Source organism: Neofelis nebulosa, chromosome 10, assembly GCF_028018385.1.
Source record: "Neofelis nebulosa isolate mNeoNeb1 chromosome 10, mNeoNeb1.pri, whole genome shotgun sequence".
Lineage (NCBI taxonomy): Eukaryota > Metazoa > Chordata > Mammalia > Carnivora > Felidae > Neofelis > Neofelis nebulosa.
This window is the reverse complement of record NC_080791.1, coordinates 67,836,936-67,864,683: the sequence shown is the minus strand read 5'-3', so window position 1 is coordinate 67,864,683 and position 27,748 is coordinate 67,836,936. Positions and strand designations below refer to the sequence as shown.

The window sequence follows — 27,748 nt, the reverse complement described above, 5'->3', positions numbered from 1 at the left end:
GTGAGATCATGACCTGATTAAAGTCAGATGCTTAACTGACTGAGCCACCCAGGTGCCCCTTTTTTTACTACTTTATTTTTTTTATAATTTTTTTAATGTTTATTTATTTTTGAGAGAGAGAGACAGAGCATGAGTGGTGGAGGAGCAGAGAGTGAGGGAGACACAGAATCAGAAGCAGGCTCTAGGCTCCAAGCTGTCAGCACAGAGCCTGATGCAGGGCTCTAACTCACAAACTGTAAGATCACGACCTGATCCGAAGTTGGACAGTCAACCAACTGAGCCACCCGGGCACCCCTCGTTTACTATTTTAAATGGTAATTTTAGACTTGTAAAAGTGAAACATTTGACCAGAAGACAGAAAGGGCTATTCTCTAGTTGAGGGAGCCTGGAATTCTTATTCCTAGGTGCGTTTTAACCAGAATATTTAAGGGGAGCCTGGAGTGGATCCCCTTTGACGTCCTCCCGAATGACAAAAGGCAGCACAGCTGGGACTGGGGCCTAAGGCTTTAGGACAGAGCGTGGGCTCAGGCCAGCTCAACCATGCCACCCAGCACCAAACTCTGCAGGGACCTCATCAGAGCTAGTCACACAATAGCCCAAATCCTCTCTTTGCTCCCTTGCAAAGGCATAAAGGATCCCATGTGTTTGCCACATTCAGGAGGCTGATCTGAATTTGTTTATTTGTTCATTTCTCTTTGGGAAAGGAGATAAGTTTTCTGTACTCCAAGTTCCCAGGCCTGGAGTTTCTGAGGCCAAACACATCACAATGTCTTGATTCTCTTCTGGGTTGCGCAGGCTCTGGAAACACCCTTTTTCCTGATTGTGAGAGCTTCGGAGACCTGTAGTGCATCCGATTGAGATGCTTTTAGAAAGCCAGACTAGTCTGCCTGCTCTTTACTTCCCACGAACTTAATTTCAGCAATCTAAGAGTGTGTGTGTGTGTGTGTGTGTGTGTGTGTGTGTGCATGCGTGCGCACATGCACGTGTGGGTGTGTATTAAACTGGCTCCATGGAGGAATGTAGATAGCTCTCTAATCCTGGAAATGATCTCTTGAGTGTGTTGATAGAAGCCATAGAAAAAAATCGTCTGATACGGGTGAGCGTCAGGCAGTCCCTCCTAGAGACAGGAGTGAACCATTTGTTCTTTTCAAAAAGCCTTTCCAGGTCAAGTTCTCTATGCTAAGTTCAGTGCTAGGCACTGTAGCCATAGCTGAACAGGCTGTGGGCATGGCCCTCAAAGAGCTTACTATCTAGTGGGGAGATAGACTAGGACACACTGCTGCTCCAGGGGAAGGTTATCTAACTTAGTCTTTGGGACTCAGAACAGGAAAGGACTTTCTGAGACCTGAAATTAGGAGTCATACAAGCAAAATGTGAAGGAGTTTAAGCTTACTGGGAAAACTTTAAATGGCCTGAAAGCTTTGGTCTTTGGGAATTCTGGGACTTTACTAGTCATCTGTAAGACAAGTGCAGCCACCCACTTCCAGTCTGTGTGTCTTCCCATCTCCCAGAATACACCCCATTGCTGGAAGGATCTTGCCAAAGGAAAGCTCTGATCACATTATGCCCCTGTTGAAAACTGTTTCCTATCTCTCCTATTGACAGCCTAAAGCCAGGTGGCCTGGCCTCAGCTCACTACTGCCCTCCTGTGTCCTGTATCCAAGAACTACCTGCATTCCTGCCCCAGCCTACCTTCAGCCATTAAAGAGAGGGGCACTTAGCCCCACTCAGGCACTGAAGCCAGTTCTGTTCCCAGTTTGGGAAGGTTGTTGAAAGCTCTTTACCAGTAACTTGGTGGCATATACTCACAACAAAGTTCCAATAGACAGGAAGTAGTAAGAAATAGAACAAGAGCTGGATACCTATTCCATGACTATCCAGCCAGAGTCAAGTAAGGATTAGTCTGGTGACAGCACAGATTTTCCAGGTGACCTCAAAGCCAGGAGTGAGAAACATATGAAGGAATGGAAATGGGATCCCAGGCTGAAGAGTGAGAACTCTCCCCAGGTACTGAATATAGTGAGTCCTCAGTCTGCTTCCAGGGAGCCATCATTATGGGCCTCATCTTGAGTCCTTCCCTTCCTCCCTTTCCCATTTCACCTTAATGAAGCAAGGACTCTGGGATGAGTTGGAGCACGACAGCAGCAAGTGATTCCAACTTGTGTGTTGGATGTTGGCCTTTGTGACTGAGTTTTCCATGTGACCAAGCCCCTGGCCCCCAGTCCAGGTAGATAGGCCATGCCCCCTGCTGGACAGTCTTCTGTTTGCATTTTCAGCTGATGGCTGGCTGTCAACCTTCCAGGATGGGATCCATGCCATACCCACCTTAGGTACCACCTGCAACCTTAGCTGTGCCTCCCTGATGCTGACCACTGGCCGGGACCTTCAGTCCTTCACTGGCTGCCAGGCTCCCCTGAGGCTACATGTGCCTGGTCCATCTTCTTCCTCTCTGCTCCTAGGACTTTCCCCACCCACTTATCTGAGGCCAGTGGGCATATCTCACCTCAACTGCTGTCCCTTCCCATATGAGCTGCCTCATGACCAACACATACATTTTGGCTCCCACTTCCTGTCTTGGTGCACTTGGCATTTGGGGGACAGGTACACAGCTTCCAATTTCGTGTCTGTCAAATTCCATGTTGTTGGATTTGAGCTATCATTGCCTCTTGTTAAAGTGTTTTTGGATGTGTTACCACTCTCCCCCTACCATCTTATCAGTCACAGATTTTGAGACCTTCTCTATCTAAGCTATCAAGAAAAAATATATGTAGGATGGAACTAAAGGAAGAGCTTTTTGCTGGCTGTTAGAAACCCCTTTGATGTTGATGCTGAGCCATAAAGCAATCCCTTGGGACACAGTCATTCAGTGAGTAACTATTTTTCTTGATTATATAAGCATCTAGTTCAAATATTGTAAGCATCCAGTCCAAATGTTTCAAAATGGTGGCTTTCTGGCAATGTTTTGTTTGGTCTACACATTCTTTTTTAAAATCTAAACTCATGTTAAACTTCAGGAGGTTTCTCACCAAAATATCTATATTTCTGGAAAAAGTACTTAATAACAATCAGCTGAAATGGAGTGGCAGCTGTCTTTGTTACAGAGGCACGTGCTGTCTGGTTTGCTATAGTTCCTGATTACTTTACTCATTTATGTTTTGAGTTTACAAACTTCCTAAAGGATACCAAGGGGGACTTTGTGTAACAATCATTGTATTAGTTATCTATTACTGTCTAACAAATCACCCCACACTTAGCAGACTAAAACAACAAACATTTATTATTGCACACAATCTTTGAGGGTCAAGAATCCAGGAGTGTCTTGGCTGGATGGTTCTGGATCATGAGACTATAGTCAAGATGTTGGCTGGGGCTGCCATCATTTGAAGGCTTGAATGGGGTGGAGGACCTACATGGATCTTTTTTGATGGCATGGCAGCTGGTTTCTCTCAGAGTAAGTGATCCAAGAGAGAATGACCAAGCTGTAATGTTTCTTATGACCTAGTTACAGAAGTGACACACTTCTACTTCTGCCTTATTCTGTTCACTGGGAGCAGGTCACTAAGTACAGCCCACATTCAGGAGGAAAGGAATTGAGCTCCATTTCATGAAGAGAGGAATATCAAAGCCCTTGTGAATGCTTTTTTTTTTTCTTTTTTTTTGGCAGTTTGTATTAAGACTTTAAAAAAATTTTTTTTAATTTTTAAATTTTCTTTAAATCCAAGTTAGTTAACATAGAGTTTAATAATGATTTCAGGAGAATTTAGTGATTCATCACTTATATACAACACACAGTGCATTTTGAAACCATCAACAATCATTACATTAGGTAATGCATATAAAACTTCTAACGCTATGTACTTAATGCCTAATAAGTGCTCAATAACTGTTACTTAAAATAATAGTAATAATAGGTAACCCTGAGTATTTGGTACCTACCAGACATTCTTCTAAAAGCTTTATGTGCATTACCTCTTAAATTCACAACTGTATATTACATTATTTATTATTATTATTATTCGCATTTTACATCTTAGAGCACATGCACAGTAAGGTAAAACAAATAACCCAAGTTCACACACTAGTGAACGAGGACATGGGATTCAAATCCTACTAGTGTTCATTTAACTGTTATACTACGCTAAATTTCAAAATTCTGTATTGTTACTGTTTATAGTCATTATTGGCATATTATTGTTATTGTTGTTATTATTATTGTCATCATCATCATCATTAGTTACATGTTTCCCTGACTTACAGCACTAATAAGCCTGTTAAGGAAAGAAATGTGATCCATTTACTGATTTGTTCTAATAAAATCTTTGTTGGGCCCCAGGCCTCACCATTTCATGCTGTAGGTACTCAAAACCCACCCCTTTCCAATCTTGCTCCTTGCTCTTTGGATAAAGATGAACCTCTTAAACATGACTTACAGAGCCCCTTCTTCAGGGCTTGCCCCTCCCTCTCTCTCACTCCATCTCACTCCTTCCCACCTTGTGCCCTCCACCCTGGCTGCAGGGGCTTCAGCTAATCTTAAGCACCATACTCTTTCCATTTTCAGCATATTTGCCCTTGTTAGGCTTATGTGCCTGGTATATCTTTCTTCCTCTCTTAAAAAAGAAATTGTGCCTGTGCTTGGTATTAAATCCTATTGCCTGTACTATGAATAATCCTGTTCCTTTTCTTGAGTTGATAGTGGTTTTCCAGCCCCTTTCTTCATATTAGTTCAGTGATACAATGTCCAGTGGATCTCAGTGCCCTGAGTCATGGTCTTCTCAACCACAGACTGGACTGACTGGTGACAATCGGGCACTCTCTTCACATCCATTTTTAGCAGAGTAGTTAAATGCCCAGCACTGAGGTCTGACTGCCTGGGTTCCATCTTGGTCTGCCATTTATAAGCAGGTAACTTATCCTGATACCTCTGTACTTTAGTTTTCTTATCTTTAAAATAAGAGGAATAATTTAAAAGAAACTTTCCTGGGGCACCTGGGTGGCTCAGTAAGTAAGTTGGGCATCCAACTTCAGCTCAGGTCATGAGCCCACAGTTTGTGAGTTTGAGCCCCACATCTGGCTCTGTGCTGACAGCTCAGAGCTGGGAGCCTGCTTCGGATTCTGTGTCTCCCTCTTTCTCCAACCATCTCCCATGTGTGCTCTGTATCTCTCTCTCAAAAATAAAAAATAAACATTAAAAAAAATAAAATAAGCTTTCCTATAAGCTTATGGTGAGGAGTAAACGAATTAGGTGTGGAAAGTGTTTAGGAAGTGCTTACTGGCCTACAGTCAGTGTTTCTTGTAGTGATTATCATATCCCCTTCTTCCACTTTAGCCAGCTGCCCAGTGAGTTCAGGCACAACTAGCACCAGGATGGGGATGCCCAGGTCAGAGGTCAGTCCTCTGAGATCCCATGATCCTCTAAGATTTAGAGAGAAGGCAGTGGATATGGAAGGAACTCACTTTGCAGAAAGACATGTAGAGATTTCAATCCAGCCTCTGCTCCTGATTAAGTATGCAGTCTTGCACCTGTCGTTTAACACCTCAGTTTTCTCGTCTATATAACGCAAATACCAATAGCTCCTCTCAGGATTGTTTTGAAGATTAAATAATGCCTGTAATGCGTGGAGCACTTGAGTGCAGGAACATAGCAGTTATTTAATAAATGTTAATTTCCTTTTTCTTCCCTTCAAATCGAGCATTACTCTCGCGGGCATAGGGGCAATTGCAGAATGGAAGCCAAGGAGCTGTGCTTTCTCTTCGGCACTTCCTACAATGTGCCTTTGGCCCCCATCACGGGCCCCTTCTTACTCATCTTCTTAATTCCATTCTTACAGGAGCCAGTCAGCTGCAATTTTGAATCTCCTTTCTATTTTCTCTACATGACCTTTTAAAAATATGAGCCTCCTTGAGAGTTCCCCAGGGTCTGATTTTTCTGGGTTTTCTCCCATGTTACTCCTGTTTGGGACCATTGCTGGTTACACAAGCAGAATTTTGGTTCTGAGGGCCTCCTTCTAAAGTCTGTAATCCGTGAAATCACGGTTTTCTTTCCCATCCACTTTTCGAAATCTGTCTACTAAAGCCAGGGCTTTGGGTATACCTGGCCTGTCTTTCTCTAACAGGCCCTGTGAGACCATATGGACATTTTCCCCAAGATTCCCTGCATTTCACCAGTTCTTCATGGTTGATGGGAACTGATAAGCCCAGAATAGCAAAGGGTCTTTTTTTAACTATAGCTCCCCCACCATGTATCAAGCCCTGTCACAGCACTAGAAATCGTAGAGAGAAAAGGCCCATGCCTATATAGATAGTATATTTTAGCTGCAGATACAGACATCAAGAGAACCAAATAAGGATTAATATGATTTTTAGATACTTAAAAATCCTTGCAGAAAAATAAGACAGGTAGGTGATAGAACATGTAGGGATGGAAGGGAGTGGATTGGAGGAGTGGATGAGATGGTCAGGGAGAGCCTACCTGAGGTTGTGATAGTTAACAGAAACTGACCCGAGAGAGTGAGTCCTGCAAAGATTAGGAGATCTTTGAGGTGGGAAGTACAATTGCAAAGGCCCAAGGGCTGAGGAAAAAGTGTATTTTAGTCAGAGCCCGTGGAATCCTAGAAGAACCATGAATGGCTACTGGGGACATGGGCAAAGGGTGTCTGTGTGTTTGCATGTGTGCGTGTGTGTGAATGCATTTTTTTTTTTAGGGGAAAAGACCTGTAGGTTTCATTAGACTCTCTGAGATCTCTGAGCTGTACGAAGGGTAATGACCATGGCAACCTTCCTTCCAGCCATCAGAGGAGGGAACTGTTAGCTCTACAAGTCGCCAAGCATCCTGCTTTGACTGGAATGGAAGCCTTCCCTTTGGCATCTGGACAGCCAGGACCCTCCCTATGCAGTTTACCTCCCTACCAATCCTGCCCTCTGGGCCAGAAAGAGCCTCCCTCTTGATCCATTGGGTCACAGCACCAATGGCAGATTACAGATCCAGCTCTCACCTCCATTCTTCTCCCCCTTAGCCTCACCAAGTGCTTCCACCCTTGGATGAGGGGGTGCCAGGCAGGAGTTAACCCTTCCTGCCCCAGCAGCGCTGTTCACGCAAACTCAAGTCACCTGCGAATCTTCGTGATACCCATGGGATCACCCTGTGCCTGGCTTCCAACCTGGAGTCAGCTTTGCTTGTAGCTCCTGCTGTCAAGACTGCTGCCTAGACTTCTGAGGAGTGAAGTTCTGTCTTCAGCTCCCAGATCCACAGTTTCCTCATCTGACTCATGCTCCCTCCCACACGTGCTTTCTCTCTCCACCATCGGCACTGTTCTCCATAGCAACCGGCTCACAGATGGATTTCTTCTCTGCTGTGCCTAATCCCTAAGCAAACTCCCTCTTCCCTACCCTCTTCACAAAATGTCACCTGCTTGATTCAGCTTTTGTGGATTCCAGGCCAGTATCAAGAAAGCCAGACACCGCTTGTGAACACCATTGGCAGATCCAGCTGATATCCTGCCAGTTCTTTGCTCTTTCGAAGTCAGTGGGAAAAAAGCAATAAAAGTACCACTCAGCCATCTGACCTCCTCAGTGTCCCGCCAGACTTTGAAGATGTGCCTCTCTTTCTATGTGGGGTTGTTCAGCCCCAGGTAGTTAACAGCAGAGGGAAGTGGCCACAGCTGGGTGAGGCTCAGATGCACCCCAGGAAAGTGACACCTCTCCCACCAGGCTGTGTCCCCACAGCAGTAAGCAGCGATGTCCTCCTTGTACCCACTAGTGCTCTGGAATTTGTAGTCAGTCGACATTTGAATCGGGATTAAGGTCAACATACTATACTTATAGAGCTGGCTTTCCCATCACATTTACCCAAAGTTCTGGAACTTCTTTTCCCCCCCACATGGCTTGTTTTTTTGCTCAGAGTTTGGTTCCCTCTGTTCAGATCAGCTTGTACTCTCTCCATCCTTCCTTTCTTCTCCTTTTCTTTATGTCATTGTCTCTATAGGGGGATACCTGCTCAGAAGCTGTTTTTTAGATTCCTTCCCCGCAAGTGTAGTGACCACTTACACTTGCCATGCATCCACCTGGGTCTTGCTTCAGGCAGGAAGACTCAAAGCTCTGAGGTTCCTCAAGGTGCCTCCTTGCCTTTCTGCTAGTCACTGGGTCCCAGTCTGCCCATCTCATGGGATCATTGTGAAGGTTAAATGAGATAGTGTAGATGAAGTGCCTAGCCCGTAGTAGGTGCTCAGACAGGCTAAATCCCTTCTTTCTGCTTCCCCTGGAGCCATCTCCCCCATTTACAGTAGACACACTCACTTCACTCTGCCCAGGCTTTCCTCTGTAGCTCTCTCGGCCAGGCGGCACTGTGAGCCAATCACAGAGACACAGAAACCCCATCTGTACCCAGGGTTCTTCCTGTGGGACCTTGCCAGACCCATGTTGGCAGGGACTGAATCTTATCTGAGGATGGGTATCTGATATTGTGTCCTCCATGGTTTTGTTGAATGAGTCAATGAATGATTCAAAAAAGATGACAAAAAGCCCAGATTCTGAGACCAACATAGGCTGTTCCTATAGGGCTGATTTAATGTACTGCGTTCTCTCCAGAAGACTGGGTACCATGTCAGGTCCTGCTTGGGGGCCAGGCTGGCCATGCACCTGGGTGACCCATGAGTTGTTCCCATGGTGAAGATCAGGTCTGGCTGCTTTAACTCTGAATTATGTGGGAGACTGAGGAACCTATTACATTCCAGGCATAGTCAGAAGTGGTCAGGACAGGCTTGAGTGATCCTGGCAGAGAATCAGACCCAGTCTCTGCACCTTCCCTAGTAATGGCTATCCGTGTCCTACTGGCTCAAGCAATGGTGCTGGCCCCTGTTAGAGCCCTAAGACAGGCCTGATTGAGGCTTGGAGCCAGATGAAGAACACATAACTTTTATGGGGGGGGGAAAGCAAAATCAAAACCTCACTTACTTGGGTTTCTAGAATGGGGCAATTCCTTTTGCTACTACAGTACATTTTTTAAGTTTTTTTTTTTTTTCAGGTTTTTTTTTTTTTTTTTTTTTTTTTTGCCCCTCCCGGCAGAGAGAGAGGATTAGAGAGAATCCTATGCAAACTCCAGTCCCGGTTGAGGGGAGGGGGGCAACACGGGGCTCGATCCCACAACCATGAGATCACCACCTGAGCCAAAATCAAGAGCCAGATGCTCAACTGACTGAGCCACCCAGGCGCCCCGCATTTTTTAATTAACAAATGGATAAAAGGCACTTCCTGACATTTCAGCTCATCTTTCAGAGACTTCTAGTGCGGAGGACTCCAAATAAAGCTTCCTTATGACTTCCTAATACTTTTCAGCCCTTGCAATCTTCCCACCACACACGTACCCAGCATCCTCCCCCCTCATTCAGTCTGCACCCCACATTCTGCGTAGCCAACTCTCGGCAGGCCTGCCACTTCCCAGACACGTCATGAGTGTTCATGCCTCTCAGCCTTTATGCATGCTTTGTTTTTCTACCTGGGACGCTTTTTTCTGTCTCCTTTACCTTCCTAGCAAAGCCGCCTCATCCATCCATTTGAGACAAACTCAAATATCCTCCTGTAAAGCTTATGCCATCCTGTACTATATTATCACAGCACCATTTAGAACATATTTCAATACACTAAAATGATCTGCTTAATTATTTCCTCCCACTCCATTGTGAGAGTCTTCAGGACGGAACCCTGACTTACTCCATATGCCCAGCTCTGAGCACCGGGCCTGCCACATGCTGAGTTCTCAGGGAAAATCTGCCAGTTGAACACATGAATGAAGGAAGCGCAAATGGGGACACGGAGTGTGGAAGAGCAATGTTTTCAATCTCGGGGGCATGTCGATCAGGGAGGTAATATTTCTTGGGTTTTCTGAGGTCTCACTAAAGAAGCATAATGTTGCTAAAATAGAGGGGTTCCGAAAAAAATCAATAATCCCGAAAGGTCTGGCCAAAAATATGCCAGCGGGCTTGCTAGCTCGGCAGGGTGCAGACTTCAGAGGATGGCTCCTCAGCAAGATGATTCACCCCTATCCTGGAGTCTCTGGCCAGTGGTTGGAATACCTGTGCTTCTCTGCGTCCTACATTGTGATAGCATCTCCAGGCCCCACGGCTCCACCTTTGGAAGCTTTAAGGGAAGAGGAAAGCCCATGCAGGGTGGTCAGGGAAGTTGACGTAGGCTGGGCTGGAGCCCAAGACCTGGCCGATGTTATCAGTCCATGTTGAGATGATGCTGGCAAGGGGCTCTCCTTAGTCTTAGGCTCTAAATTTAAAAAAATAATCATTGATGCTTCCAGCAGTTGTTTCTTTTTATCTACACTTGGGATCCACTGCAGGCCTCCACAGACTCAAGCATTTAGTGAGTTTTATCCAATAGCTTTGCACCCAGGAGCATGAGCCATGATCCACCCAGAGCCCATGCCTGGATTTGAGTCTCCCTCAACCCCGGCTTCTCCCAGCCCCTCTAGAACCTAAAGCGTGGATATAAGAGGTTTTGACTTGGAGGGGTCAGTGCTGGCCCTCCCCTTTTCTGCTCCCATCTCTGCTTAGTTTCATGGTTGAAGCTGGCCATCCCCAGGCTAAGAGGGCATGTGTGGGGACTAGCCCTATCTTCCAGAGGGGCTGTCTGCTCAGTGTGTGTCTGGACGTACCCTGCTAAGGGATGTGCTCTGCCTCACTTTACTTCTCAGGCCAGGGCCTTTTCCTAAACCCCAGCCCCTTGCTTAGGCCCACCCATAGGCCTAATACTTTGCCCGCATTCCTCCTGAGATCCACAACTGTGTCTCTGGCTTCCCAAATGCCAGCAGCCTCCCCCTCTGTATTGGATAGATTACATCACTGCCCCTCTGTGGTTAATGTTACCCTTGCTTAGGGACCACAGCTGCTATGTCCCCTCTCCCGTCCTTGTGCGTGCCTCACTCTGCTTGCTTTTTCCACATAGCACAAACTCAATGTCTGACATCATAGTATACACCCATTTATGTATCTATGTATCGCCTTACTGGTCTTTGAGCTCCTTGAGGGAAGGGAGCTTGGTTTTACTCTCTGAGCAGTGATTGGCACAGAGAGATATTCAGTAGTATTTGAATGGGTGAGTGCCCAGGCAACATGATGTGTCTCCCTTGAGCCAGAGTTCACCATGTCTTGTGAAAGGTCCATGTCCTACAGTACCTGAGTCAGACAGCAGTGGTTTGGATCCAGGCTTTACCACTAGCAGTGTGATACTGGGCTCAGCTATAAAGTGAGGTCCATAATGGTTCTCTCCTCCTAGGTCGTGGGCATGGGGACTTAGTGTGGTCAGTTGCAGAAAGGGCTTAATATGGTGCCTGGGGCATATGTATAACACCCAAGATATCTGAGCTCTAAAAGTGTTTCCAGACACCATGGCCAAGATGGGGGTGGGCTGAGGGAGTGTGGCTCACATGGCTTTTGCTGACCCCAAGGAAGCAGCAGATGGTTGTAAGGAAGCCTGGTATGCAGCAAGAAGGCCACTTAGGGAAAGGGCGACACGTTTCCCATTGTTACTTCATTTACCCTCTTGGGAACTGGGCCTTCAGAGGTTCTCAGGAAGGTCAGAAGTGAACTTGAGGAGGGGAGCTGACAAAGCCTGTCTTCCGACCTGCCCCAGGCCTGTGGGGTTGAGTCTGGCCCTGCCATTCATGAGCTCTATGACTTCAGGAAAGAGTCTTAGTGTCCTCAGCCTCCATTTCCTTATGTTAACAATGGCCACACTACTACTTAATGTGCGGGCTCCCATGAGGATTGAGTGGGACAATGCACGTGAAACAAGCCCAGTGAACCCACATGTCCACCGTGCATCAGGAACCACATGCTGAAAGTTCAGAAAGTAGGTTCTAGACAAAGAGTGACTTTTTAATTCCTATGTGATTGTGAGGTCTAACAGCAGCAGCACCACGGGGTTTTTCTGGGTATTTTCCAGAAGGATCCTCAAACCTTAGTCTAAGGTCTTCTGTTCCAGGTGCTATTCAGCCAACCAACAACCCTCCCCTAATGGCCAGGCTCTGGCTGGACTCTGGATACAAGGATGAGGAAGACCCTATCTCCTTCCTCAAGGAGCTCATAGCCAGGTGGGACATTCAGTACATTAGCACCATAAAGGAGACAGGGCCAAAGGGCTGAGAGAATTAAAGAAAAAGAGTCCCAAAGTCTTCCTGGAGAGGTTTAAATCTTGGTCATTAGAAAGCATTGAGCCAGGACAGCATTTATTCATTCATTCATTCTTGTAAACATATTTATTAAAACAAAACAGGGGTGCCCGGGTGGCTCAGTCGGTTAAGCATCCGACAGTTGATTTAGGCTCAGGTCACGATCTCACAGTTTGTGAGATCAAGCCCCGTGTCGGGCTCTGCACAGACAGTGGAGCCTGCTTGGGATTCTCTCTCTCCCTCCCTCCCTGGCCCTCCCCTCTCTCTCAAAATAAATAAATAAACATTAAAACAAAACAAAACAAAACAAATGAACACCAAAGTATCCCTACCATGTGCCAGGCACAGTGAGTGCCCAAAGCCAGGACCATGTAGCAGAGCAGCAGGTGCGGCCACAGCTCTGGCCTAACCACTTGGGAGTGCACAGCTGACTTCCCATTGCCCGCACCTGCAGCTCTTCACCTGGGGGCTTTCTCCAAAGCCAGGGAAGGTTTCTCTGCCATGCACAGAGCAGGCTGGGTGGGCTGGGAACTAATGTGCCCCCAGAGCAGCCCTCAACAGTGCCTGCTGGGAGTTGGTATATGAATACCTGGGCCTCTTCTTCCTAGCTTCGTTATGTTCATTTGTAAAATGGGCCTAAGAGCAGAAAAGGTCCCTGCCTCCCAGGGGTGCTGTGAATGAGAGCAGAGATAGGAGAGGCTTCCTTTAGGTTTTTGTCTGCTTTAAATTGCAAAGTGAGACTGAAGGGCCAGCACAGAGCCGTCAGGTGCTTATTCAATACACCCTCCCACCGTTACTCCTGAAGGCGAGAAATGTGTTAAGAACGTGGACTCTAGGGCTAGACTGCCGAACCCGGCATGTGGGCTCTACCACTTGCTAACCATTTGAACTTGGACAGATCACCCTGTTTATGCCTCAGTTTTTCATCCATACATTGGGTTATCAGTAGTACTTACCTAATAGAGTTTCTCTGAGGGTTAAGTGACTTAATACACATAAAGCTCTTAGGAGTCCTGGCACACAGGAATGTCCTCATAAGGGGCTGTTCAGTTAATGGATGACAGGCTAGGGTAGGAAGGGGGTTGAGGATCAAATATGAAGTGGCCCCTGAGGAGAAGCAGCAGTGCCCTGGGCCTAGGGAAGCCTCAGGGCAATTTGCTGTAGGCCAGGCTTTCCCAAATAATGGAGGGGGCCTGCTTCTAGGCCACGCACCTTCCTTTGAAAGGGAGGAAGGGAGGAAGGGAGGGACCCCTGAGGGGCTCGATTAGTTAAGTGTCCAACTCTTGATTTTGGCTCAGAGTCGTGATCTCACATTTCATGAGATCAAGCCCCCCATTGGGCTCTGTGCTGACAGCATGGAGCCTGCTTGGGATTCTCTCTCTGCCTCTTCCCTGCTCATGCTCACTTGCACGTGCTCTCTCTCTCAAAACAAACATTAAAAAAAAAAAAAAGGATGGGAACAAAGGAGTTCAGACTAATGAGCATACAAGAACACCACTCATTAAGTACTTACAGCATGTCAGGCATTGTCTCACAGAACCCTCCAGCCACTGCAAGAAGTAGATAACATCCTTCCCATCTCAAAGATGAGGAAATTGAGGCTCAGAGAGGTTAAGTCCCATGCCCAAAGTCACACAGCTGATAGATGGCCACAACTGGGAATTAAATTGTAGTTTCTCTCTCTTCTGAGTCCCTGTTCTTTGTGCTCCCTGTGACATCTTTTTATAAAGAAACAAAAACCCAAGGGCTGAGAGCAGAGCACTTGGGGTCTGCCTTGTCATGCACCCCTTCATGGGATTCTTCCCTTTGAGAAAAGATTGCCCAAAGATGTTCAGTGAGCTGAGGAAAATAACACCCAGCTTCCTGATCTGACAAACACCGACAGTGGATAGGCTGTAAATATGCGTGCAAAGCCCACTGGGTCTCCTGGGTCATGAATCAGCCAGGCTGAGGCTGCTGGTCACACAGCCTAAGCAACGGTGATTTGCAGAAGCGCAGAGCTGACTTACAACCTTTGGGAGCCTTAGCTCTCCCCCTGGAGGACACTCAGGGCTGTGCCGCAGGACTTGGACCTCGAGGCCTGTCGTTGGTCCTTACTGGTGTCTGGAACACATCAGTGTTTTCAGCGCCCTGTGTCTGTGTTCCAAGGAGAAAAAAATCCCTCCTTTCCCCTAGCCTTTCCTCTAGTTGGAGAGCTGCAGATCAAGGAAGACTTCCAAAAGAGTCTCAGCTGGGCCAGATGGGGCAGGAGGAATGTTCCAGGGAGAGGAAGCAGTTAATGCAAAGGTACTGTGGCCCCACTGAGTCTGGCATGTTTGGGAATGTGACTTGAGTGTAGAGCCTTATGGAGGCTAAGCAAGTGGGAACCAGGACCTTCATTCAGCCCTGCAGGCCAACAGCGATGGGGCTGGAGTAGGGGCCTGGGGGGAGGCTGTTCCTCTGGCATTTATAGAAGCTTAGACTTCCAAGGTCTCAGGATCATGGGTGTCAGTATCCAAGAATCACAGACTTTAGAGATCTCAGACTCTTGAAATTTGGGACTCCTCACAAGCTCTTGTGCTCTCTGTCATGAGATTTTGGATCAGGTTTCTGAGTTGGGCAGCACTCAGAAATCTTCAAGTCTTGCACAAAAGGAGAATTTAGTACCAGAATTCCAGTTGGCCTCTGGCTTAACTGCCAATGGCAACCAGACGTTCCCAAATGCCCACACTGGACCTGGCCCCTCTGGAATCTCCTTTGTGTGCTGGGACACCAGCAGGGCCTGTTCCTGGCTCAGATTTAACCTGCTGTTACAGGCTGGATGCCAGCATTTCCTGGGGCTTTGAGGTCTTGGTGGTTCCCTCCCCTGAAGTTCACAGCAAGGGCCCTGCCCAGTGCTCCTGAGCGGTGGGGTGGGGTGGGGTTGCTGGAGCTGGAACAGTGGCCACTCCACTCTGCCTGGGTGCAGCTGACATTAATCACCCATCATGGCATTTTTAATAAGTCCTGGGATTCCTGCTGAAAATCATCCTAGGAGCAGGAGTATTTTATGCCCTGAAAGTAATATCATAGCATTTGGGCCACTGCCCCACCTTTACTTTATGTGAGTTTCCATCTCCACAGCCCCAGGCAAGCTGGCTCTTGTCCAAGGTCATTTAGTCTGCGAAGACAACTGATTTCTATTAGTCCATTATTCTTGTTTTCATCCTCTGAATTACTCATGGTGGATGAATAGAAAATTGGTGGAACAGAGTGCCTGTAGCTCAGGCCCCTGGCGGCGGGGAGGCGGGGAGAAAGAGCTGGATTCTCTTCCCGGTCATGCTGTTACCAGCTGTGCGACCTTGGGCAAGTCTGAGGGTGTCTGGAGCAAAGAGGGCGTGAGCATTCAGAAGCACCCCCCCCACCTTGGAACTGGAGGGTGCTACAGCATGGACCAGTACCCCATGGTGAACACCCAGATTGGTTCAGGCAGCCTTCTGTCCTTGGCCCTTTACTGCGTTTCCCAGCACAACTGTGCCTGAATAGTGCCCGATTGTGAATTCCAAAGGTGAGTAAGGTGTGCTCTAGGAAAGTCAAACCCAGGCCCTCTCCCCTCATTTGTTGGTCTTGCTTGCTCAGGGATTTTTATCCCAGAGAAACTGGATTTGTGTGTGAATACTCTACCAACTCTCCAGTCAAAAGGAAGCTGAGTTGGGCAGTCTAATCCCTTCCCTTGGGCACTAAGGATACACAGTAGTGAGAAGAGGATATTTTCTTTCCGAATTGAATCAGTGATCACAGAATGCTATTGAGGGAGGCCTGAGGCATGTGGCTCCTTTGGTTGGCTGTGGGGCAGAGTAGCAAACAGCAGTCATTAGAGTCAGACTGATCGGAGTTTGAACTCCCCTGCTCATGCTCTACCATCTGTGTCGTTAGGGGCATGTCACTGAAAGTCTGTTCCTTGAGTTTTTCTCTTGTGTCATTTGAAGATAATCACGTGTGGGATTAAGAACATGGTTTGCATCCCCGTCCCACCGGCTTCCAGCCCTGGGACACTGAGCAAACCCCTCCACCTCTGTGTGCTCAGAGTGCCTAATGCATGGACTGTGGGTATGATACGTCACACCTCAAGTAGGTATCACAGTTGTCGAGAGTACAGAATGGGAAACATACGAAGTGGATTTGGAACAGTACTTGGCACGTGGTGAGCTCTAAATAAACATTAGCTATAAATGTCATTGTTTGTAGGGTGGTAGTGAGATTTCAATTAGATGGGTATCTTGAATAATGTACAGTACTTCATACGTGCTGAATATATAATTGCTGGGTGAAAGAATGAAGACCGGGATGGGTAGATGTAAAGCACCGAGCCCATCATACATTAAACTGGGAGACGCACCCACAGAACTGCAGCCTTTCTGGCTGGGCATTTGAACCAGTGATCTGGGGCTGACCTGGATTATCACCAGCTGATCGTGTACACCCTTCCCCAACGCTGCATGCACAACTCTCCCCAATTCAGGGTCAATGGCATCACTAAGAGCTTGAAATCAGTTATGGTGTTTATGCCACAGATGCTGGAAAATGTTACAAATCCAGTTTTTGGGGGGGGGGGGGGGTTTGGATTTAAAAATTTTTGTTCATTTATTTTGAAAGAGCATGCAAACACATGAGGACAGGAGGGGCAGAGAGGGAATCCCCAGCAGGCTCTGTGCTGTTTTTGTTTGCTATTGTTGAGACAGAAAGAGGGAGAGAGAAAGATGAAGGGAGGGAGTCGGGGGGGGGAGCATGGGGGGGGCAGCATTGATTTGCACCCAACACATTCTCGACTGGCCAGGGGACCATTTTTTACACCTGGCACCGCCACCTTCAGAAAGCAGTTCTGACCACTTTATTGCAGCACACAGGATCTTTGGGAAAATAAGTCATTTTGGAGCAGATAAGAAAGTGTTAGTGGATGTTGAAAGCCTGGCTTTGGAGACCCCACTAAGTGGGGAATGCATATTTTTTGTGGGTTTGGTGGTTACTAATGCCTGGCTATGACATGAAAGAGTACACCCAGAAACAGATGGTTGGGTCTTTTGGGTGGTGATCCTGGGGATTTCTGTAACTTGCCAAGACTGAATTAATGCTTGGAGCCTCCCAGGAAGATTGTGACACTAAGGCTGGACCCTCCAGCTGTATTTTAAATGCCATATGTGGGTCTCCGAGGTGGAGCCTTTCCCCAAGTCCCGAGTAAGGAGGACCATTTAAGGCCATTCCAAATCTACTTCAGTAGCAATTGACTTTGAAGAAGTACGGCAATTAAAGGAGCTGGACAGAAATTCAGCTAAGTGTAGTGGACAGAGAAAGAAGAAATGCATGCAAGAATTTGTAAACTGCCCAGAATGTGAAGGCTTGTCCGAAGGATCTTAAAGAGACAGGAAGGCATAAAGCAAGGCTGCTAGGCTCTATTTTAGGATCACCGCTGTCCAAGCCCAGCTCACCATCATTCATCAGCAGGCCTCTCTGGATTCTTTGTGGGGGTGGGGGTGGGGGTGGGGGTGGGCAGCATCTATACTTCTTTTTTAGCTCTTTAGATAGGCAGATGATCAGCTAGGTTTGACAACCATGGCATCCCAATGAATAATCTCTCTTTTAAAATGTGTTGACATATCATTTGTGTTTCGATGGCCCTAAATGGCTTTAGAGGAAAGTCGCTTAATCTTGATCTGAGGAAGACCAGCTACTGTTCGCTCTTGGAAGAATAAACAGAAATGTGCTGTGCTTTTAATCTTTAAATTAGCACTATTGGAGACTAGCAATTATTAGCACTTCTCAGCGGGGGTGTGCACGCTCCCCTCCCAGGCACTGGAGTGGGGGTAGCTACTCCCATCTAGGCTGGGTTTCGGGGACAGCACTGAGCTAGGGAGGAAGGCAGGGCTGGCTCATGTGAACCTGTGGGGCTGGGCAAGAGGGACAAAAGGCAGTGCCCTCTGCAAAGGGCAGCTGGGGAACTTCAGGGGACAGTCCAACGCATGAGATCGAAAGATGGACACACAGAGAAATGAAAACCAACTGGGCAATGAAGGGCCTGTCACTGAAGGTCCCAACGTGGAGCCCAGGGGTTTGGAAAAATGAAGAGGGAATTATCTGGGCAGGTACTGGGGGAGCCTTTCTCAGACAGAGTCTGAAGCCTTCTGTGAAGGGCTGGAGCCACACACATTGCAGAGAAGGCTCCTTTCCCCCCCTGTAACAAAACCGGTATTATTTCGGTTACCAGGCTCAGCTGCCCATCAGAATCTCACTGGGAGCTTGTATGAAATTCACAGTCTCTGGTCCCTGATATACCAAATCAGACTCTGCGTAGTGTGGTACCCTGGAGCCTGGGTTTCTACCAAGCTGATTTTTATTTTTTAATGTTTATTTTTGAGACAGAGAGAGACAGCATGAACAGGGGAGGGGCAGAGAGAGAGAGGGAGACACATAACCTGAAACAGGCACCAGGCTGTCAGCACAGAGCCTGATGGGGGCTTGAACTCACAGACCGTGAGATCATGACCTGAGCCAAAGTCGGGTGCTTAACCGACTGAGCCACCCAGGCGCCCCTCTACCAAGCTGATTCTTGCACAGGCCAGTTTTTATCCTAGAGAGGCAGTATGGAGAGTAAAGAGCATGAACTCTGGGTACAGCTCGGTCAGACTGAAATGCCTGACTTCACCATGTACTGCCTGGGTCACACTGTGCCTTCATTTCCTTGTCTTCAAAATAGAACATTAATAGTAACCACGTCATAGGGTTGTCAAAAGGCTTAAATGAGATAATATATGCTAAGTATAAAATGCCTGGTACATCATTATTACTATTATTTCCTTTATTGAATATTAGCCAGTTAATGCAGAGATACAGGGGTAGAGGAACTTAAGTCATCGTACATATATACATACATCCACATCATATACATTGGGCAAGGGTTGAAAATTCATATGCTGGTGGGGACCATAGTGTCATGGAGAATGTATGGCTTCTTAGTTTGGGTTCCCACAGAAGCAGACGCTGAAACAGGCATTGGGGTCGAGTCATTTGTCATATAGATGACTTCAGGAAACCGTGAGGAGAGAGTGTGGTGTGAGGGCAGAGAGAAAAGTCAACACCGCGGACTTCACAAACAAGCTACCACTATGGCCTCAGGCCCAGTCCCACTGGGAACCACCCAGAGACTGTACAACCTGCCTCAGCTTTGTCTCACCGGGGGGTGAGGAAGCAGGGAGGGACTCATTTCCTAAGGCTGCTGTATCAAAGTAGCATCAGTCTCAGTGGCCTAAACAACAGAAATTGTCTCAGTTCCGGAAGCTGGATGTGCAAGATCAAGGCGTCCACAGGGCTGTGATGATGGCAAATCTGTTCCATGTCTCTCCCTTACCTTCTAGGGTTTCCCGGCAGTCTTTGGTGCTCCCTGACTCAGAGATGAATCATTCCAATCTATGGCTTTGTCATCACATGGCATTCTCCCTGTGTGTCTCTGTCTTCATATGGCCATCTTCGTGTAAGGACACCCATCATATTGGATTCGGGTCTCCCCTAGTCCAGTATAACCGGATCTTAGCTACTTACTTCTGCAATGGCCCTATTTCCAAATAAAGCCATATACTAAGGTATTGGTGGGTAGGACTTCAACATATGAATGGGGGCAGAGGGAGGACGCAATTCACCCCATAACAGATATTCATCCCCTGAGACCTACCCCTAACGGATTGAGAGCTGTCTGTAGATAGGCTGAGTACAGGTGGCCAGAGAAAGCCCTCAGGCAGAGAGAGGATGGCCAGCAGTGTGTCTGGGAAGGTGGGTGCCAAGGAAATGTGGGCAGGAGCATTAGACCATCCATAGTCGGGAGCATTAGGCCGCTTCTGAGTGTGCACCCTGTGAGGACTACTCAGACGGCACCCACGAAGGTGGCCAGTGGACAACACCCGTCACAGCACCCTTCTAAAGTGGCAGTTCCAGCCCAACTCCAGTTAGCACCCAGCAGGAGTGCTTTGCAGGACAAAGGAATACGTCTCTGAGCAGATGCAGCCCTGGGAACGCCAGTTTTGAAAACTTTGCAGGAGTCCAGGCTCAGATTTCCACGGTGAGGCCTCCTCCATCATTGAGAGCCACATGAGGTTTCTCAGACTTGGCACCGTTGACATTTTGAACTGGATAATTGTTTCTTGCAGAGGGCTGCCCTGTGCCCGGTAGGATATTTAGCAGATCCATGCCCAGGAGCACCCTCCCAGTTGGGACACTCAAAACAGTCTCCAGACATTGCCAGATATCCCCTCACGGGGGTGGGAGTGTAACAAAATCGCTCCCCATTGAGAACCACTGGGCTATAGGAAAGTAACAGCAGGGAGATCTTGTAGCTTCAGCCCGTGCCTCTCTGACTTGCCACCAACTGCACCAGGAACTGCTTCTCAGGCCCAGGAGGCCTGTCCTTTAAGAGGCTTTGGTGTCTGTGAGCCCTGAATCCATTTCTGAGATTCTTTTTCAAAAATCTCAACCTTTTTCTCCCTCCTTCTCTCTCTGCCTGTTCCCTCCCTCTCTCTGTCTTTCTCCCTCTCCATCCCTCTCTCTCTCCCTGTCTCTCCCCCGCTGTCTCTACCTCCTCCCCCTACTCTCTGTCTCCCAATGAAGTAGGTTGCATGCCTTTTTCATCCAGCAGAATGGAAGTTCCATAAGGACTATCTGGTTCACAGCTCTTGCCACAGCAGCTAGTGAGAGCTCGGTATTTGCCAAATGAATGGGTGGGTGGCTCTCCCATCACTCCTACTTCCCCCAAACCTAGGACAGACATGGAAAGTGGTTATCTGAGCATCGAGGGTAGGATGAGGACCACGTTCCTCCTGGGCAAGGCTGGACAGGCCGTTTTGCAAAGATGCCTATGCAGCTGCCCTCTGAAGAGAGAAGGCCCGTTGGGCATCAATTTCCTGATCCTTTATTTTCCTTTATGCCAGAGATAAAGAGTATCTCATTAGGTGTTCAAATCAGATTAACAGCCATTAGTACCAGACTTCTTCTGCTCAGCCTGCATTTTGTTTCTTTTGGGATGACCCTGTGAAGCTAATTGCTTTTTACAGGAACAGCACGGGGGCATATACAGGGAGGGAAGAAAGGGCTCTGTTTGACCAGGCTGGTGAAGTCCGCATTTTTATGTGGCTTGCAAGTCTGAAGGAGGGAGAGCAAGCAAGCAGGCTGCACTCAGCAGGGCTCTGAGGGGAGGAACCACATGGGGATGGTGGAGAGTGGCCCGTGCCCTCCCCAGAGGGGATGGCATTTGATGAGCATGGCTTCCGGGAGTGCTGACTCACAGAGGTCGTTCAGATGTCAACAGAGTAGGGATTTGCAGGCAGCAGGGGAGGGCTGGAGGAGCAACAGAAGAGGGATGACACCTGGCCCCATGCAGGGTGCAGATTGTATTTCTCTGTCCACGCTGGCTATCGACAACTCCACCATTGATTCTAAATCTGGCAAAGTCGCAGAGAGCAGACTCCCCACCTCGTCTTTGCCCAACACATTAAAACAAACGTGACCTACAGCCTCCTCCTTCTTTCCATAATTATGCTCCTGCCCTGCTCTACCAAGACACTTTGTTAAAAGTTATTTGTAGATATTTCAAGAAATAGTTAAAGGTAGCTCACACGGGGGGGAAAAAAGTAAAATAATGCAGACTTTAGAAGTTGAAAATCAAATCTTTTGCAAAGGTAGAGAAGCAAGAATGCTGAACCCCGTGATTAGGCATTAGATTTTTTTCTCTGAGCTTCCTGGCAGCCTTGGCAAAAAGGTAACTATGCAGGGTTATGTATTTGTGTGTAGGTATAAAGAAAATATATTTTTTGAACTAAATTCTGAGAGGCATTTGTCATATATATATTATATATTACATATAATATATAATAGGCAGTATCTTGGGCCATGGTTTCCTAGCAAACGCAGAAGTGCTTTTGAGATAGTTCTTTCTCTCTTTGGCAATGTAAAAGTTGAAGGAAAACATGAATACCTAATTAGGTAAAGACACTTTGCAAAGACTATGAGCCAATATTGTCTGGAGTATTTCAGGACTGTTTTGATTTTTGATAGCAGCTGTTTGGTCAGGACTAAGGGAATGCTCTCTTCGAATCAGTAGCCAATGTTTGGGATGCAACGGGCTGAGAACAGAATTTCCCTCTAGCTAGTCCACCAGAAACTTTTATCCTACTTCCGTTAACAGGGAGCAGAGGCACGAAGGGGCCAGCAGCTCCTACAAGAAGCAAAGCCTTCTTGTCTCTTGCTGCCACCTTCTAAGTGGCTCTTCTCTGTGTGTGTCTGGCTCTTCACATTTCCTGTGCATCAGGAGTTCACAATCTTACCCAAACCTCAGCACCACACCAGAATAACAGAGCCTGTTTTGTTCGCCTCTGTGTATAACAAACCATCCCAGAAGTAAGTTGGCTTAAAACAGCAACCATTCACTGGCTCTCAGTTCTGCAACAAGGCAGCTTGTCTCTGTTCTATGGGGTGTCAGCTGGGTTCCCCCAACCCCGCGTTTGCAATCAGCAGAAGGATCCGAGATGGCCTCACTCACTGTCTGGGCCTTGGTGGGGTAGCCTAAATTAATGGGGGCTCACTGGGCCTCTCAAGCTCAAGGAGGCTGTCTCAGGCTTCCTTACTTAAGGCAGCCAGACAAAACAAGTTCAAGCTGCAAGGCCTCCGGAGGCCTAGGCCCGCCACCAGCTCACATCCCTCCCCTCTGCATCCTCTTGCGCTATGGTCAGCCCAGATTCAGCCTGTGAGATGGCTACACAAGGACGTGAATCAGGAAGGGGGGATTCATGGAGGATCACAGGGTGGCAGTCATCCACAGCCCCATCCCATCAATAAACCCAACAACAGGAGGCAGTGGTTCTCAGCCAAGGGGTGGGGAGGGACAGAAGGGGACAGGTATGTCCTCCCTGGGGGTGGAGAAGGGTGTCATTTGATACTAGCTCTGTTCTCACTCCAAGTTCCTGGACTCAGCACTTAACTGCTACTATCAAAAGCCCAAATACCAGGCTTTACGAGTTCTACTTAAAATTTTTGAAAAGGATATATGAGAGGTGGACCTTTGAAGAGATGGAACAGTCAGTGTTTTAAGAGGCCTCCTGGAAGCCACACTTGAAGACCTTGTAAGCACGGGGCACATTGAGCTATGCCGCTCTATGGCCGACTTCCTGACACTTGCAGACGGCGGCATCCCCAGGCCTCCCCAGCCAGCTGTGTGGTTGGAGATCTCGAGGTCATTTTCACATCAGCTAAAGTGAGAGATACGGCATGTGAATGGCAGCCTGAAAGCTGAATTTTCTCCAGGATGGAATGAGAACACCTGACCGACCAGCCTCATTGGCCCTAACTCCGCACAAGGGTCACTCTGTGTAAAAGGATGAGTCGAATGACAATAAAGGCCATATGCTAATCACTCTTGCAGAAGCAGGAAAGCTGGAGGGCTTGATAACAAAGCCATTGGATAACAGAATCAGGGAAGAACATACTCTGACTTCAGAGAAACGGTGTAAATCTTTAAAAAGATGGAATAAAAGCAGACTAAACATAAGATCCTAATGGTTTGGCTCAGAGCATGCATACACACATACACACAGGCACACACACATGCATGCATCCACATGTGTATGCATCTGTGAAGAAACGAGATGAAGGAAGCCTGACTTAGCAGCAACATGTGAAAAGGATGTGTCATTGTCTGTTCCCAAGAAGCTCAATTTGAGTCAAAAGTAGGCCAAAATTAATGAGACCTTCAACTATATGAATAGGGGTATAGATTCTAGAATAAAGGAGGTGATTAGTTCATTCTATTCTGTATAGCCCAATTTACTCCATAAGTGTTAGGCCAATTTCTAGGTGCATAATTTAAGTGTTAGAGAAAAACTAACAGATTTAGAGGAAAGCTGAGCATGATAAAAGAACCTGAACTCACCAGACGTGAGGAAGTATACAGAGGCACTGAAGACATTTGACCTAGAGAAATCCTCAGCAAGGACTTAAGGATGGCCTTTTACTCCAAGTGGTTGTCATGTGGAAGAGGGCTTTGATTCTCCCCCTTTGGCCCCTAAGTAAATCTTGAACCAGTGAGTGAAAGGTAGAAGCACCCTGGCATTTGGGGGGCAAAAGGAAGAAGAACAACATTGGATATTTAGAATGGCCCAGTAAGGAATGGACTGTGTGTTTCTGGTCACTGCAGGGGCCGGATGATCATTCATCAGGATAGACAGAGGCGATTCAAATCTTAGATGGGTAATTGGTTCAAAAGGAACATTAAAATCCTGTGCAACTAACTCTGAGGTCTCGGGATTCATGGGGATTTGCCCAAGGTCAGAGCAAGCTGATAGCTGTGTAGCACCTGCGTTTCCTGCCTCCCTTTAAGCATTCCTGCCTCTGATGCCCAGTTTCCTCACCTCCATGATGATCACTCGAGCAGGGATGCCTAGGGATGACATCCTACCCATCCAGCCAGCCCTGTTTGTTTGGCCACCATCATGTGTAAAAAGATCTGAAATCGATGTCTATAGGAGGGCACACCAGTTCTGGCAGTAGCTGGCATGCCCCGAGGCCTGCCCTGACCATGAGGTCCCTGCACGTGTTCCCATCTCCTGCTTGGCTGCCAGGGCTTTGCTGCTTATGGACTTCTAACCTAGATTCAGGGCAGAGCAGGAAGAGGTGGTCCTGGACCAGAGCACATGAAGAAGGATTTGCAGCTCCTTCTTCCCTTAAAACTCCCAATGTGATGGACCCGAGGAAGGAGGGAAAGGAGCTTTTTTTTTTTTTTTTAAGCATCTACAATGTGCTGTGCATTTTTCTCACATGTCAATCCCATTTAATCCTCATAACAACTATATTAGCTTCCTAGAGCTGCTGTATGACTACCACAAACTGGGAGGCTTGGAACAATAGAAATTTATTGTCTCACAGTTCTGGAGTCCAAAACCAAGTCCAAATCGAGCAGGGCCATGCCCCCTCTGAAGGTGATAGAGAGGGATCTGTTCCAGGCCTCTCTCCTAGCTTCTGGTGCCCTCAGATGGTCCTTGGCTTGTAGGTAACCATCTTCTCTTTATGTCTCCTTACTTATCTTCCTTCTTTGCACCTGTCTCTCTGTCCAAATTTCCTCCTTTTATAAGAACACCAGTCATGGGACTCATGATCTTGACTCGGTTAAATCTGCAAAGACCCTGCTTCCAAATAAGGTTATATTCTAAGGTACTAGAGGCTAGGCTTCAGCGTATCTTTTTGCTGATCCCTAACAGTCCATCCTGTGGTTCCCCAAAATCCGTGTCCTTACCACACGCGAAATACATCCACCACCATCCACCACATCCTCACAGACATCAACAACTCGTTGAGGAACAGGCCTAGGATCATAACGCTCCTACCTGGAAAGCAGACTTAAATTGCATCATTGCTGCCTCCAAATACCACCCTCTTTCCACTACACAGGGCTGCTGCTCTGGGGCACGCCTGCCAGGCACCAGGCACTGTGCTGGCCGCCTCCTGCCCTTTTCTTACGGCAGGCTGCTTGTGTGGCAGGACCCCAGACTGGGCACCAAGGGACACGGAGCTCCTGCTGTCCTCTGATGAGGACGAGGCTCAGCCCAATGGGTCTGTCACACGGCATGGGCAGGCTGCGCAGGTAGGAGGACGACTCCTGCCAGGGCGGTCCTGCAGAACACAGGCAAAGGGTGGAAATTGAGTGCTGGGGAGATGCAGTGATGGCAGGTGGGAGAATGCAGCCCACTAGGGTCATTTTGGGAAAAGGAGTGTCACAGGCTGTTGCCTAAACTGCTGTGGAAAACTCAATGAGCGTGGCTGCCGTGCCGTCTCTGGCTGAGGGGCAAGGGGACCGCAGGACCCATTTACATTTACGAAATAGCAGGGGAATCAGATGCTTAGCCAGGCACCGGCAGGCGGCAAACCAATGCCAACTGCTCACAGGGCAGAATGCCTGGTCGTCCACTTCCCGGAAGGATGGAGATCCAGGCAGGAACGGGTCCCGGGCTGTAATCTTCGCAGATGGAAGCTTTCTTTGGGCATTAGGGGAGAACCAGTGGAGGGCACTGGGGAAGAAAGAGGCCACTGAGCTGATGAGAAGAATACGGCTTTTGAAGTCATTAGACCCGGCTTGAAACCAGCCTGTGCCACTCGCAAGCTGCATGGCATTGGACAAATTGAGAAACCCTTCTGAGCCCCATTTTCCCATGGGCTTGTTGTGAAGATTAAATAGACGGTATGTGTGAAGCACGTGACCCTGTGCAAGTTGCCGGGCTCAATAAAAATTGTTTTCGCCTCTATTTTTCCCTTCAAAGCTGAGCGGCCCTGGCCATCCTGGGGAACATTAAGGAGACCTGGGGAGGGAAATGGACCCTCCAGCCTCTCACCTAAAAGGGTGAATGTTTTCATCACCCCTCCCCCCCCCTCATGCTAATGATGCATTTTCTCCCTTCCAGAGGAGCTGAAGGAGAAGCTGACAGAGTACGTAAACAAGGTGAATGGCCAGAAGCCGGGCTTCATCAAGGTCGTGCGCCACAGCAAGCAGGAAGGCCTCATCCGCTCCAGAGTCAGCGGCTGGAGGGTGGCCACCGCCCCCGTAGTGGCACTCTTTGATGCCCATGTGGAGTTCAATGTGGGCTGGTAAGTGCCCATCAGGAGAGGAGGAGAAGTCCCAGTGTGGTCCAGGGCTTTGGCTCAAATGAGTGCAAAGCATGCTGGGATCTCAGTCCTAGTGCGGGAAAGGAGAGAATTCTTGAAACAGATGAGATCTGGATGTGTGACTGACATAGGCCACCAGGCTGGCCCTTCAGGGTGGGGGAGAGTCAGGGGCCAACAGGTCAATACACAGTGTCTAAAGGGTATGGTGACATCGGGTGTGACTCTGGCTAGTGTCTTCCTCTAGGAGACAGGATCTGGGAGAGGGTAAATACTAAGGGCAAGGCTTAGAATTCCAGCCCAGCTCAGGACAGGGCTGCAACTGCTGGGTGAGGGACAGCTGGACCAGACATGAAGCAGACAGTGGTGAGAAGGGGCTAGGGTAGCTTGATGTTATCACGGGTGGCCTGGGCTCCCCCAAATGCCAACCCAGACGTAGCATAGAATCTCAGATTCTTCCTATTGGTGAAACTGTGTCTTAGAAAACCTTTCTTTCTCTGGTCAGGGCTGCTCAGGTGCTGCGTGGGGCAAGAGAAAAGGCATATGGACTCAGTGGCTACAGCCAATCAGGGATAGGACATTGACATCCCTGCAGGGCCAGTGGGGGTGTGCTGTGGCTGGCCCCGTGTGTGGCTTAGTAGAGACCCAGGGTGAGGAGGGCCCTTTAGCAGGAAGGAGCTGCCGGGCATGCACACAGCATGACTAGATTTGGGCATACTTTTATATAACAGGCCCAAATTAAGGCTGCAATGAAGCTGTTTTTTATAGTTGAAGTCCCTGCTTGCCATTTGTGACTATTTAAAAAGCATTTTCACTGGATTTATGGCCAGAAGAGGAGAGGGACACTTACTATTTCAAGCTGATTTGAATAAACAATTACGCAACAAATGCATTATTAATAAGAAGCTCATCATTCCTGTCTGCAAACACTTTATG

At 47.9% G+C, this 27,748-nt stretch overlaps 1 protein-coding gene across 3 annotated transcripts in view; it reads left to right on the top strand.

Moving 5' to 3' along the window:
* The window catches only part of GALNT18 (polypeptide N-acetylgalactosaminyltransferase 18), a 351,823-nt gene that overhangs the window by 224,248 nt on the left and 99,827 nt on the right, over positions 1–27,748 (top strand). For all 3 annotated transcript variants that reach the window (XM_058688252.1, XM_058688250.1, XM_058688253.1), the window contains exon 4: positions 26,614–26,797. In XM_058688252.1, coding sequence (XP_058544235.1) covers positions 26,614–26,797 — 184 coding nt within the window. The remainder of the gene's footprint in view (positions 1–26,613; positions 26,798–27,748) is intronic.